Source organism: Pholcus phalangioides, unplaced genomic scaffold (assembly GCF_987345545.1).
Source record: "Pholcus phalangioides strain wild (caught in Gottingen) unplaced genomic scaffold, Ppha-v1.0 ptg000007l_1, whole genome shotgun sequence".
Taxonomy (NCBI): Eukaryota; Metazoa; Arthropoda; class Arachnida; order Araneae; family Pholcidae; genus Pholcus; species Pholcus phalangioides.
This window is the reverse complement of record NW_028301600.1, coordinates 61,174,444-61,190,276: the sequence shown is the minus strand read 5'-3', so window position 1 is coordinate 61,190,276 and position 15,833 is coordinate 61,174,444. Positions and strand designations below refer to the sequence as shown.

At 33.2% G+C, this 15,833-nt stretch overlaps 1 protein-coding gene across 1 annotated transcript in view; it reads left to right on the top strand.

The window, feature by feature from the left end:
* LOC149085585 (hexokinase-2-like) overlaps window positions 1-14,985 on the top strand; it is a 47,232-nt gene extending 32,247 nt beyond the window's left edge. The window contains exons 6-10 of the mRNA XM_089233715.1: window positions 1,623-1,815; window positions 6,594-6,749; window positions 9,393-9,532; window positions 9,750-9,886; window positions 13,911-14,985. Of these exons, the coding sequence (XP_089089841.1) occupies window positions 1,623-1,815; window positions 6,594-6,749; window positions 9,393-9,532; window positions 9,750-9,886; window positions 13,911-13,991 (707 nt within the window). The 3' untranslated portion in view covers window positions 13,992-14,985. The remainder of the gene's footprint in view (window positions 1-1,622; window positions 1,816-6,593; window positions 6,750-9,392; window positions 9,533-9,749; window positions 9,887-13,910) is intronic.
* Window positions 14,986-15,833: the final 848 nt, after the last annotated feature.

Here is a 15,833-nt window from a genome sequence, read left to right as displayed (position 1 = left end):
GTATGTGTATATGTGTATGTGGTGGTCGAGTGGTTATAGGACGGACTCACGATGCGAGGATCCGGGTTCGAACCCCACAGTGGTGGTCGGCTGAAGTTGGTTTTCTGTGGTTCCCAACTTCAAGGCGCAAATGCGAGCCGATCTCCCCGTTAAAAAGTTTCGCCACAGAGAGCAACAGTCCTACAACGATAAATCATTCAATCATAACACTTCACTCATAGTTAGAAAAACTGGTGGCAGATGGCAGCACTACACATAACAAGCATTACAGAGAAACAAAAAACTTCATGTCAGGTTTCACTACACACACATTCCCGCATGTACCGATTCGTTGGGGGTTGTGTGGGGTGTGGGCGGGGTGCATGTGTGGTGTAGCAGTAGTAGGTAGGGCCTCCAAAAAATGGCTCGGGGATCCAAGATGTTCTTAAGTCAGCCACCTCGTTGGGCAATTTGCCTGTTGTGGCGTTGTATTTGTATTGTGTGTGTGTGTGTGTGTGTGTGTATATATAAATTATATATATATAATTATATATATAAAAAAAAGCTCCTGCTACATTGCACTCTGCTAAAATGAACTTTCTGCTGTTTGGGCCTTTTTATCAATATTATTTAAAAAAATTTAACATTACAACCTAGATAGTTTTTGCTTATACTGTCCTTTTTCTTGTATTCAACACAATATAATGAAAGTTTACTATTTATTAAAGTTTTTAATTTTTTATGCCTTTCTGCTTTAAGATTGGCTTGCATATGTTATTTCAAAGTATGAGATCTGCATTCTATAGAATATCAAAAGGCTACTAGACAAAGTATTTAATTTTTGCATATCTAATATAGAAAAGCATATTTTTACACTATAAAAAATTTAATTTTTCAAACTTATTTTTCCAAACACTATCTGCTTCTTAATTTCACTCTTTTCAAAAAGTCTTTTTGACCCTTTTAATTCAACATCATCTAAAGCATAAAATTAATCTTCATTTAGAAAATATTTTTTTACTCAAAAAATAGTTTTTGTTTAAGCCAAAGTGTAATTTTTTTGTTCTTAATTGACTTTTCCTGTAGTGGCAAAAATTAACTTTTTGCAATAAAACACACTGATGTTTCGAAAATTATAGTTATTTGTTTTATGAAAGTTTTGGTTCTTGCACGCTATCTGGTACCCCTCTCCCTTTTTGAAGGCCTTCAAAGAGGGACAGAAACTAATCAAGTTGGGCTTGGCATTAATATCTTGTTGGATATGCACGTGCAAACAAAATTGCATGGCATGTAGTAACCACGTACAAATATTTCTAAAAGTGTTGAAAAAGTTATAAGGATGAGAAACGGGAGGTCTAGTGATAAACTAGAATCTCTTAAAAAGTATGATCGCAAAAATATAGTTAGCAAGAAGAAACACCTGATTGAAAGTTTTTCTTCATTCCGCAAATGAAAATGTCATTCTCTATTCCAATTCATTAAATCAGGGTTAATTGTAGTGTATTTGAGCAGTGGTGATGTCTTTCCCTACAGTTTACTATTTAGAAAACTATGTATTAATTGAGTAAAAAATGTCAAAACTCTGCTTAGTGTTCAGTTAGGAAGTGTCATAGTAAAATATCTATTAAAAATGGTTATTTCAGGTACAGGAACAAATGCCTGCTACATGGAAAGAATGGAAAATGTAGAAACTTGGACTGGGGACAGAAATGAACCACATCAAGTAATTGTCAACACAGAATGGGGTGCATTTGGAGATGATAGATGTTTGGATTTCATACGTACAAAATTTGACCACGAAGTTGACATAAATTCTCTTAACCCTGGAAAGCAGCTGTGAGTACTAGACTGAGTTTCCATTACATTTAGTTTCTTATTATTGCAATAGTTTGAAAATACTTGGGTGTCCTTCACTTCACGTATCTGAGATTACTGAAGCCAATTTTCATGAACTGTTCCTCTGTAAGTTGAGTTCAAATTCTAAAATTTGAAGATCTGCATTTCAAAAATTTGTGGGGAAAAATTTCCCTTTTCACCACTGTTTTGGTGGCAAGTGATTGGGTTGCAATCTGATATGTTCATTACAGGGAAATTTTTTTTTTACTCGCCTGCTCTTGTTTCACCCCACTCTTCTGCTGCATTTAAAAAATCCAGCAATAAAGAACATTAGTCTGCATAGAAAAACTACTCTGAAATGAAGTGTACTTTGTTGATTTGCATGACTAGGTGTTGCAGTTCAACAAAGAATATATTCGTATATCCCTTCCTCCCATGAGAATGAATACATTGGCATACTTTGCACTAAGATACATTTAGTTAGCAAGCATTTTGCAACTGGAAACTAAAATCCACACATCAGAAAAGCAATTGAATTCCGCGGGGTTTTAAAGTATCGTACAGCTTTAGCATCACAAGCTAATTTACACCATCAGGAAAAAAAAAAATCAATGATAAAAAATGATTGTATACAGGGAAAAAATGAAATAACACAATGCACAACAATACAAGAATGCAGAAAATGTTATAGCCAATCGCTAACATACCTACATAAGATCTGCAAGTGAAACACTGAGAAGATGTCATAAAATGACTGGTGATATAGGCATAGAGCTTGAAAAAATGCATAATATTCAAACTGTTTCACATTAACAGCCAACCACAGCAGGGTTTTCGGTTATACTTGCAATGTATTAATTTATTTTGTAATATACTATATGTACCTTTTTCAGTGATCTTGTGTAATATAAAAAGGTACTGGTTATATTATTTTGGTGGTTCTCAGAGCAAGCCAAAAATTTGCTTTTGCCAAAAGCTCAGTTTATCTGCAAGCCTTTGAATCCATTTGAAACTACTGGATGAATCTCACAGGGGGTAAAGGTCATTATAAGGGTACTATCTGCCTAATAATAGTCACCTCGGTAGGATATTTTAGTGCAGTGGTTCTTAAAGTGTGTGTCCAGGCTTTGAGGGATATCGCTGCGAGCTGGCGGTATCAATGTGTGCCTGTTTGGTACTTTCAAGCAGTTCTTTGTTAGACTATTCTGGGGAGCTATGGATAGGACTAGGACAAGGGGGGCTGCACGTGACAGAAGTTCATAGAACCACAGCCTTAGTATAAAGGAAAGCGTACTGCATATAACTCGTTACACATTCAAAAAACCCACAATTGGGGGGAATACTTCACAGATAATAACACTGATTATTTTATATCGCATATTTCATTCATATCACCCCTACTTTATTTCAATTTCATTTTTTCCCAATTTATTTTCATTGAGCATCTTTAAAGCTCTAGTAAACTAACAGTAAAACATCAGATCTCTCAACCACATGCAGGGAAAATAAACAATTATGAATATTATGTCTCATTTTATTGCTTTCTGGGTGTAGTCAAATAGAGAGAATCCATGATAGTCTCAATTAAATACGTAGCAAAAATTTATTCAAAATAACACATTCATCCAATGTCTTTATTTTTCAATTTTTAAAAAAATTCCAAATATTGTATATTTTTTTTAGCAGATCTTGGACATTTTTTGTGTATATATATATATTATTTGGGGGAAATTAAAATATTGATTGGCATAAATATTTCTTGAATAAAAGTTGAATGTATTTCATGAACTTGTATGATGAATAAGAAATTCTGAAATTTTATTAGGCCTTAACCTTTTGCAGTACTTTGTTAGTACAGTTCATACTTTGTAGTGCCTCCCTTGCATATGTGTTGAAGTACGCTTGTGGGCATGTAGTTCTTGGGCAATGTTCAGGTTTCAGACCACCTTTAAATTTTAGACTTCCCAAATTTTTAGACTTCTGTTCTCAATCAGATAATTAGATTCGTTTTGGTCGGTGAGTGTGGGCCTTTTCTCTCCTGAAGAGCTAAGCATGATAGGGTAATATATTTTTTAATGAAGTAATTGAGATTCAGCTAACAAGTAGCATTGCTCGGCTCTTTATAAAAATTTTCATGACAAAGTGAGAGAATTCTGAACATCTCTTGTGCAAATATGACAGTTTTAGTCTCATTAAGATAATTTTTCTTGGATTGAAACTTTGGTGTTGTCAAGGTGTTACAAAAACATTGATTGGTAAGTACTGATGAGTTTTTGAGCATTTAATTCTTTTGTCTTGCCTACATCCTCAAATTCAACAGGTTCTGTTCTTTTAACTACCTCATGTCTTTGATTTAAATCCTGAAAATGAACTTGCAAAATAACTCCAATTTTCACAGGTTCAAGCAGTTCCTTAAGTTAAATTTTTAAAAATCATATAAGGCAAAAGAGCTCATAACTAGGATTTTTGCCACCCCAACAACTTTAAAATTCGATAATTTTCTAAGTGTTCTTTGTTCCCACCTAAAACTGCTGCCCAGGGCAGTTGCCCCCCCTCTAGTTCCGGCCCTGCATAAAGCAAGGGATATCTATTTTTTTTCGTCTCTTCATTTTCCTTATTCTAGTTTTTTATCTCAATAAAATGAGTTGCCTCCATTGATAACAGAAATAAAATGCTATGTAACAATACAAGCTGGACAAATTGTTATTAATCATTTCTTGCCATCTTCCCTCAGCCAAAGGAATTTTGGTGTCAAGAATATAAAAGGTTGTGTCTTTTCTCTAGGCATTGTATATGCTGAAGCACCTTTTGCATACTATTGTTACTTATTATTTAGAGATGGTGTCTTTGATTGCTGTTCTGTTGTATTAATTCTGTTAGGGCTAACAAAATGAAGTTTTGACCTAAAGGGAAGTAATGATGAAACCTTAGAAATGTTGAAAGGAAAGAGATATCATGTGCAATGGTGTGTAAGCAGAGTTTTTGTTAATATTCTTTTTTAATTTGGGGGGGGGGGGCGCTGGCTTATTACGAGTATGTAAGTTAATTTTTTTTGTTAAGCTTTTCCACATCAGATATTTAAACAGTTGATAAAGTCCTAAATATGAACAATGCAATTTCAAGTGGTGTTGGGGAAAAACTAGCATCCACAATCTAGTCCAAGTGTGTTGGAAACCTTGAATTTAATGTTTGGTGGTTTCGACCCATCCACATTTGATGAGCTAAGATTGTGTAAGAGTTTTGGCATATGAATTAATTATTAATTAGCTTAGCTTGTGCAGTGTTTGTAGTTCGAATTCCAGCTCACAGATTGCATTTAGTATTAATTTGAAAAGTAGTGCTGATTCTGTAGTGTTTACATTTCCTATAATCTGTGTTTGTGCTTTGCATCTAGACTGAAAGAAAATTTCTTTGCCTATTTTTAATTGTTTCAATGGCTATGGTGGCTTAAAGATAGTGATTAAAAAAGAATGAGAAGAGTCTAGTAGAAAAATGTTTTGTGTAACACTAGTCACTAGTGTTTTTTCTGAAGATGAGACCGAGTTTGACAGTGACATTAGTGAGAAATATGGTGATTATGGGTAAGGTAATGGTGAGAGAGTAGGTATTGCATAGCATGCCAAGTCCTTGTGAGTTTTTTCAGAGGATTGACTCAAAACAAATGGAGTGTTGATCTAGAAGACCAATTAACAGCTATGTTTCTCATCACGCGAGTACAATGAAAGTCATAGAAAAATATTTGTTTACCTTTTTAAAATATATAATTTAAATTCTCTCTAGTTGCCTTGCTTTCTTACACCATGAATAGAATTGTAAGTTATATTAACTTAATGGGTATTGCATAGCAGCTGCTGAGATCCTAAATTTGCAAAGGCATAAAGTTATTGAAAATATTGGGAGGGCTTAAATTTTTTTTTGGGGTGGGAGACAAGTTCACAATATTTCAGTATATATTATAGGAACTGTAGGAAATATTGTGGTGGGGTTCTGGCCGACATGCATTCTCAATGCAAGCTCACATCTATTCAGAGTACTCTAATCAAGTAAGATTAAATTGCATCAATTCCCATGAAAAGCAAGTTTAACCTGGCAGTTGAGTGGTTAATTTGACTAAAGCCAAAGATTAGCATATCTATTGCCTGACATGCCCGGGTTATGTAAAAATTTTGACTGGGCATGTATTTTTTTCCCAACTACATGCCAGACACTGGTATATAGAAGAAGCAACTATAAATATAGGTTTTTTTTTTCATTTGTGACAATGCAAGTATTCCTATACCCATTGGCGGTTTGGCCGATGTCAGATTTTTAATTGATCGCACAATTTTTAAATTTCTATCAAAATTCTGTTTTATAATGCAAATGAATCAATTTTTTTTAAATTTTTGAAGTAAATAAATTTAGTAATAAGTGATATTTATTGACATGCAAAATATTTTCTTGAGCATTCATTATTTTGAGTTACATTCCCAACTGGCCATGTAAATTTTTAGGGCTTTAACCACCCAGCCCTACTAAGTTTGAATGTGCTTCCACCTCTCTTCAAACAGATAATGCTATGGGGAATTTTTTTTTCTTTGGAATTTTTTGTTTTTTATTATGCTGTGATTGTGTTGTCTGGGGGAACCATGTCACCATCCTACTTTCTCTAATTTTTTGAGTGGGAGCCCTGAATACATGATTGCTATATGAAAATATATTGTAATATTGTGAGCAAGTAGTACTTTGCATTTGCTTTATATAGTCATTTATTTTGGTATCAAAATCTCTATTTTTAGGTTTGAAAAAATGGTTTCTGGTATGTATATGGGTGAAATTGTCAGGCAAGTTTTGGTCACATGTGTTGAAAAAGGCTTTATGTTGAATGGGAAACTTACTGAAAAATTGAAAACCCCTTATGCATTCAAATCCAAATATGTATCTAATGTTGAAACGTAAGTGAACTTTCTTTTCAGTTCCTTGAGCTTTGTATTTGATTTGCTGGAACTATGTTTATAATAATGTACAACCTCTGACAATAAAGTTCGGTGAATAGTCCTGTAACATTAACGTAGATGAAATGTTAACGAAAGTTACCTTACTGTCCTTCGAAATAGTCACCTCCCATTACTATGCACCGCTGAGATCTCCTATACATGTCCTGGAAACTTTGCAAGAAGTCTTCTTTTGGGATGGAGTTCAAAAGCCTTGTCACATTTCGTTGGATGTCAGGAATATCGTCAAATCTCTTTCCTTTCAAAGCGGGTTTGAGTCGTGGGAATAGGAAGAAGTCTGGAGGATTGAGATCTGGCGAGTATGGTGGATGTTCCATTTGCACCACCCCCTTTTTTGCCAGGAACTGTTTGACGATATTGGCTGTATGAGGGCAAGATTGTCGTGAACAAGAAACCATGAACCTTGTTGTGCGTACTGAGGTCATATCCTGCGTAGACGTTTCATGAAACTGGTCAAAATTTCAATGTACCTTGCAGCATTCATCGTCATTCCCTCAGGTAGAAATTCCTTGTGGATAATGCTTTGACTATCAAAAAAGGTGATTTAGCATCGTTTTGATGCGTGATTTTTCTGCTCTGACCTTTTTCGGACGAGGTGATGCAGGAGAACGCCATTCCATGCTTTGCCGTTTCATTTCAGGGTCGTACCTGAGACGCCAGGACTCATCCTCAGTGACAATACAGTTCATGGGCGGAGATACGGGGGGCGTGGGGGGGCATTGCCCCCCTAGCTTCAAAGTGGAGTGGGCAGATCTAATGTATATGTGTGTATATGAATTGACATCATCGTGCCCCCCCCAGCAATAATGACCTTGCCCCTCCCAGACTTCCAAGTCTATCTCCGCCTATGATACAGTTCAAGAAATTTGGCGTTGCATCCGCCGTTTCGACAAAATCCTGTGAAGCATGTAAACGTGCCTGCTTCTGATCGTCAGTCAAGTGATGTGGCACAAGACGACAACATGCCTTTCGCATCCCTAAATTCTAGGTAACTATTTGTTGCACAGATTCACGGTTAATCTGCAGTCCATCAGCTATCATGCGCACAGTTAATCGACGATCTTTCGTGATAATTTTCATCACTTTCTCAATGTTTTTGTCACTGACGGAGGTCGCAGAGAATGCAGTTCATCAGCTATCATGCGCGCAGGTAATCGACGATCTTTCGTGATAATTTTCATCACTGTCGCCGGTCTTCCACTATGGGGGTTGTCAGAAACACTTTCCCGGCCTTCTCTAAAATGAGTGAACCACTCGTACACACACTTCATGTGGACAGTGCTTGATCTTCATAAATACGTACCAGCATCACGTGAGTTTCTTTCGGTGTCTTGCCAAGCTTAAAACAAAACTTCAAATTGATCTTTTGTTCGTTCATTTTCCTGTTCTCAGTTAAGAGCCAATGCACTAAACAAGCACTTTGTAAAACAAGTCTTTCACGGAACACAAATGACGCTCAACTGAACAACGGTAGCAGCAGATGGTCAACACCTGCCGCTACGCATGTGCAGTGTTTTGCTTCTCCAGTGTTGCCAGATCGGCCGTTCTGACTTCATTCACCGAACTTTATTGTCAGAGGTTGTGTAAATAAATGAACAAAAACATATTTATAACTTTGTATTATGACTTGACAACTCGAGTTTGCTTTTCTTTTCAGGAAGGGGGGAAAAAATTTATTAACCTATATATTTTTTTTTTAAACTAGTTTTTCATTTTAGCTTTAAAAATTTGTTTAACTTTTACCAGTAAGATAAATTTGATATATTATAATAAAATTCTATGTAGTTTTAATGAAGAAAGAAAATTTGACTAAAGAAATTGAAGTTTTGTCTTTTTATATGCAAATAAAACATCTTCCATGAAAATTTTGTTTATAATGTAGTATTAATGTCTTACAAGGATTATAAGAGTTCCCTCCCCAAAAGGCCTGATAATTTCCTTAATAATAATTTCATTACACAATGCATATTTCAGTTTCTAGTTTGAGTTATTGGTCTTCTTTCAGAGTGTACATGCAAATTATATGCCACAACACTAAAATAATGCTAAATATTGCTATTTGTGAATTTGGTGCCAAATAATGAGTTAGGTTATGAGCTCTACCCTTCTCATTTTATGTTTGAAAAAGCAATCTTGATTTAAGTTCTCTTGTGAGTAATCTGAGTATTCAGAGAATGGTGAAAAACATGAACTTGTGATAAGCTAATATTCAACTGATGAGTATGAAACATTAGAGAAATCTGTTACTTCGAAAAAGATATGTTAAAATAAAATATCCATTATATTAGTTTTTCATCTTGAATTTGTCAATGGCATCTTGCTCTCAGGAGATCATTATTTCATTGATAATTTGATCATTTTTGTTGCAACACACACACTCACTCACTCTCCCCAAACACCAACATTATCAGAATCTATGCAAGAATTTTTAAAACAGTTGTTGATGGTTTCAAATTATTTTTACTGTGTGGTCTTTAGGAAGAATGTTTTTGATTTTAAAAAAATGGCTAAGCTGTAATATTAAAACGCATTTATTGAAGTAGCATTCTACTTCCTATTTATGCATATAAATTTTTCTTTCAGAGATCCCAAGCAAAAATATGTAGAAACCAAAGTAGTTTTCCAAAAAATGGGAATTCTTGATGCATCTGAAGATGACTGTGAAAACTTGAAGGTTATTTGTTCTAGGGTATCAACCAGAGCTGCTCATTTAGTTTCCAGTGGTAATGCTTTTCTGTGATAATCATCCTTTTATTTAGAGTTAATTGATTAGCAATATCTATACAAATTATATAAATGAAGAGAAAGCTTGACTATAAAAGATCTGTTTCCTTGTAATACAGAAATTGCCTGAGTTTATTGTGTTTTTAGATGAATGTGTTGATTTGTTTGCATTGCATGACAAGTAATTTGTAACTTCCACACACACATTTATTTCAGCTGTTGCAACAGTTTTGAACAAAATGAAAAGACCTCACACCACAGTTGGAGTTGATGGTTCTGTGTACAGGTATCACCCTTATTTCAAAGATCTGATGGAAAAGAAAATTGATGAACTCACCATTCCTGACTTTAAAGTAATTTATTTTTTTATTTAGAAAAAGCATTTTGAATGTGTGATATCTCTTGGCTGTGTTTTCTAAGTAATTTCATGTCTGTAATACTAAGGAAGAAATACATTTTCCTGTCACTGCAGAGTTGTGATATCTAAATTAACATTAGGTATACAGAGGAAGGAAACATTTTTTTTTTTTGTGCTCAAAAGTTTGTTTTTTTTGTTCATCAATTTGTTTTAGTTTGTTAAGAATCAAAGTAACAGGGTGGGGGAAAGACTTGAATATATAATTTTTATTACCTAATGCAGGGCTATAAAAGACCATTCATTCAAGGCTCCCACTTGTCCTACTTTTGTCCTCCTTTCTAGTTTTTATTTTTCCTACTTTTTTGCCAAATCATCAAAATTTGTGCAATTTAGGAGGGAATTATCAATATATTGCCAAATATTACAAATGTTGTAAATTGCAATTAATGATTTTGCCAAAGCAGAAGTTATATAATTTTTATGGTTATTTGGGGTATGTGGACCATTTGGTTTATCAATTTTTCTTTTGTTTAGTTTGAGGGTTCGACAAGTAGAGTAGTCATTAAAAACTTCTGTCTGGATGGTAAAAATAATTTTGTATTTACTACTTCATGGTCTTGGACAGTAACTAACATCCATCATTCTAAATTATTGTCCACATTTTGTGTATAGGTGAAACAGGTTTGCATTACAAAGCAGTTGGATATATAAGCCTATTCTAGGTTTGTAGCATTCAATTGTCTTCTGTATTTTTAAGGTGTGTGTGTGTGTGCAGAGGCATAAACAACATTTACAATGCTCAGTGAAGAGCTAGAAATAAAAGTGCTTCATTTGTCAAAAGCGATTACACTGGCATCGAACAGTAAAATGTGAACAAATCCCTTTTTAAAAAAAGGATGGACAACGCAGTAAAACCATCCAGTTCACCTTGACTTATTTACATCAGACCTTGTAAGTTACACATTTTGCACTGTGTTTTTAGAAGTGGTCTTGAAAGAGCATAATTTTCAAAAAACTTGTCTTCATAATTTGCTGTGTGCATTGTCGAAGAGAGTGGACAGACTGGACTATGTGACACTCCAAAAAAGAATGTAATTTATATTGCGAGGAGCACACAACAGAAAAGAATTATTTGTGGTTGCTAGTACCCTCTTCTTTTGGCCAAAATTTTTTTGTAACCAAGTCATTTGTTATTTTGCTTTGGCTTGAGTCAATCTTATAGGATACTGAAATAATGCTATGAAAAAAAATTTAATTTGAAAATTTTTTAAAATACCTGAAAATTTTAATTTTTTTATTATGTTATGATTATGTTGTGTAAGGGTGGTACTTTTTTAGTAATCATTTTTCCAACTTTTTAATTTTTTGAGTGTGAGCCCTGCTGATGGGGGGGGGGGGGTTCATCATCAGCAAAGATGTACAGATAAAAATAAAACTAAAATTGTGTTCAGAACTCTTTTGGATGCAAGTTAAAAAAAAAGTTTATCCTTTTTTTTGATCAGAATGTTTTTGGACAATTGAAACATTTTCTGTATCAATTTATTTCATTTTTAGGTTCAATTAAACATGAATACTAAATATTTTTCTGAAAAATACATTTCAGTGGTTAAATTCTGAAAAAATTTCAGTTGGCAACAATCAATATTTTTAGAGGAAAATATTTAATTTATATAATCATAAATTCAAAAATATATATAATTTGTGCAGTGTACTCTGATCATATGAGAAATAAAAATAAATACTAGGATCATTCATACACGTAATAAGTAAAAGATTCCTCCAAAGACTGGTTATATTTTTGGAGATGATGATTACAAGGATGAAAATTAAACTCTGCTTCTATGGTGACTCGAACCTCAGTCTCTCATTTGCCAGACGAGTGTTCTACCACCTAAACTATGGAAATGGAATATTTCTTTGGAACGTATATATGTTGAAAGGCACCGTACGTGAATGGTGGCAGCAATTAACTAATAACCTTTGAATAACATAGGCCACCAGATGGTGACATGTATGTAGAAATGTCGTCTTCACTTGTAATAAAAGATTCCTCGAAAGACTAGTTATATTTTTGGAGATGATGATTACAAGGAAGAAAATTCATCTCTGGTCCTACAGCGACTCAAACCTTGGTCTCTTGTTTGCTCGACGAGTGCTCTACCAACTATAAGCTATGGAAATGGATAGAGTATTTCTCCCTTGGAGCACATATATGTTTAAATACCTGTATATCTATAATAAATACCTGTATAATTATTGAAAGTTTCACATGCAGTCAGAAATCAAAATGATGTTGATATAAACAAAGAGAATAAAGTTGAGCTTGTGCAATTGATCACAATGGAACAGTGAACTGCTGTTATCTATTTTGCAAAAAATAGAACTGTTATATATACAATGTTAATTTGTATCACTTCTCATGAACAATAGGCTGTGACAGCTAAAAACACCAGTGGGTTAAAGAGGGTTAATTAGATTGGTCTCACTGAAAATTGCTAAAAACATAGCTAAAATACTACTTCCAGGCGAGAGGAATAAGTGTTAAACTATGGGGGGGAAAAATTTCCCAGTTGTTTAAATTGCCTAATGAACACTTTGTCACACAGAATGTTCTTCATCCATACCATTGTGAGTAAAAATACTTACACATACATTTCCACTTTTCAATCAAAGATGCTCCCTCTATAACATTTGTATGTTTATAAAAGCTTAAAAATGTTTTATAAAAGAGAGAGAAGTGGCCATCTAAATCTGAAATAAAATTTAAATGTTGTACTACTCAGGTACCAAGACCAAATAAAACATGTTTCCAAAAAGTTTTCATTTATTTAGCTCCCAAAATATTTAATTTACTTCCTCAGTTAATAAGTGAACAATCTTGCACATTTTTTTAAAAAAAATTTAAAATCTTGGTTGTTAACTCAAGAAAATTTAAATTATCTATTTGACATTAATAAATTTAATGTAATCTTTTATGTTGCATATGCTGCTAAATGCCAATTTGTTTTTTGAACTCCATTCCTGTTGCCACTTATTTCTTAGTATTATATGTGCGTGAATTTTTTTTTTCCTTTCATTAAGTATTTGTACTGACAAACATGTATCAACTATTGTTTTTGTGGGCTTACAAGCTTGCTTAGTACCTAAATGTTTTATGCCTGTGTTTCAACTGACTAAATAAAATGATCTAATCTTAATTTTCCCTTATTCAAAGCTGCAACAAAAGGGGGGAGCAGGGGAGTCTGGTGTCTCAGACACAGGATAAAGAGGAGAGCTGAATTAACTCTTATTTTTTTAAAATAATACAAATGATTTAATATGGGGGGGGGGGTGGCGGCGGCGGCAACATTTCCACTAAGCTGTGCCGCAGCACATGCATAATCATGAAATCTATGATTGCTGTACAAAACACATTGCTTTGCTGTGCACAGAAAAACAGTTCTGCACAGGTGAAAAAGAAATAGATAAAACGTTGAGGGAAGGAATGGAAAATTCATGTGTGTCCCCTGAGGACAAAAAATCTAGATGGGATGGAGGGGGGTTTCTGCTTCCCTATTACAGTAAATTTAAAAAATATCAAATGTATTCTCGTTAGCATTAAAACTGAAGGGGAAAAGTTGGAGCTGTTCTAAAAATCTCTGAATATTAACCGCACATTAACCTATTTGCATTCTCTATGAAGTATATTATTTCATTTTTCTGAATCAAAATTGATGGCTTTTGTAAATTGGTAGAATACTATATTTTGTGAGAGTAAAATGTGATTGTGCAATTTATACTTGAACTTCTGTGTAAGTTTAAACTTAGTCTTCAAACTGAATCCTTCTGTACCAAAATCAGAACTTGTCCTGAAGTTCTGTCTTCCTGTTATAGAATAGCAATTCACAGATATTACCCTTTTTCACATTGCCTAGAAAACTTAGATTCTTATTCTTCATTATTACTACTTTCATTATTTTTTGAAATCTATTTTTAGAAAAACGAGGTCTTAAATTAACTTTTGTGCCAACTTTTTACAGTTTGATCTGATGTTGTCTGAAGATGGAAGTGGAAGAGGAGCAGCTCTTGTAGCTGCAGTTGCAGTGCGCCCGAAAAAGTAGCCTGATCCAACAGTAATTGTGGTTGTACAGTTACTGCCAAATTGCCATGACAAAGGAATAGAGCGAGAGTTCTAGGCCTTTTTTAAGTGCTTATTCATTGAAGAGAATTTGTGATATTTGTTTTAAAAAGACTAGGTTTTTTTTGATATGAAAAGTGATAAATTTTCATAATTCTAAAAAAGGTTTTAGTTACAACTGAAGTTATTTTGAAGATTTTAGTCTTGAGCACAATTCAAATTGCAAAACATAGTTTTTGCTATGTATTGTTAGCATAGAGTGACAGGTTTATGTTTTGTCACACTGATAACAGTATTATGTGCTATGAAGAATTTTAGTTCAAAGAAAAAAAATTGTTTTGAAAGTTCATGATTTTTAAAACTAATGTTTTAAACTTTACGGACTTTATTTACTGTTTTTCATTTTTATATAAATATATTTGTATTGCTCAGGAAAATGATTGGTAATTTTTGTGTGATCTTGTCATAGTATCAAAAAGGTCAATGCATACTAAATAACAGTTTTACTGCAGGCAGAACTGACAAACGAAAGTTATGTAATGTAACATGCCTTTAAATTTCTAAAATTTAGCATGTATATCTAAAGACCAAGAGAAAAATATTTTGTTTTATAAAATTTTTCTGATTAAATTATTGAAACTCTATTTCATATCGGCTGCATTTTAGTATGGCCCGAACTTGAGTCAAAATTTAATTTAAAGGTTTATTCTTTAAGGTTTATTTCTACATCAAAAATTGGCAAAACCAGCTGGTACTAAATGAAAGCAAAAGTAATTGTTTTTGATAAAAATAAATTACTATAAATGAATATGTATGCTTAGCTGTTTTATTTAAGTCTGATATGAAACAAGAAAAATTCAGGTAATTTTTTATCCAAGACATAAAGTCAACGAGACACTCAATTGTGTATGTTTGCTTATGCTTTTTTAAATATATATAGGGCTTATTGCTTTTTTTAGTCAAATTTCTTTCTACAAGATATGAAGTTTAACTTCTATTTCAAATTTCCAAAAGTGGTGAAAATCCTACTTAAAGAAATATAATTCGTTGTAACTTGGGGCATTAAGTTTGGGTCCATCTTTTATGTTCAATTTTCTGGTTTATTTATAAAATGGGCAAGCTTATGTCTCTGAAAATATTTGCATTTATTCAATTTTTTTTTTCTCTAATTGTTATTAGTAGTGAATATAGCATATATTTATTGTATTTGTTGATATTTTTCAAAGTTAGATGCTTTTATATTATTTGAAACTGTATTTATGAAAATATGTATAAAATACATGAGTTAAAACAGATACAACTTAAGTGGTCTTTAATTAACTTCAGAAAAATAGTAGGTTCTTGCAAGTTCTTCCTAATTGTACTAAAAAGCCAAATTTTCCACAGGTATAAATGGATGTGATGTGTAGTCCTACTTGTCTTGTTTTACTGATTGGTAGACAGTTTTCATTTTTTTTTGTATCCAGCTTTGTATCAGTTGTAAGATGCATTCCTCTTCCTTTCATTGTTGGAAGCCTTGTTTTTTGTGAAGAGACGTTCTGGTAAAATTTATATAAAAATAACATACTTTGTCTATGAGCATTTTTTTTTTTTCCGTTAAACATGGAATGAAATGTTTGTATATGATCTTGTATGTAGCATGTTTTTGTATGGTGTTGATATTGTACTTCAGAGAAAATTATGCACACACACACACGATCGAACTTACAATTCCATTGCATTTTGCTTATTTGAATTTGTAATTCATGTGAATTCATAGTAATTTTTTAGATATAACTGAGCCATTTTTTGTTAATACCAAGTTCCTTATAAAATAGTAATTGCA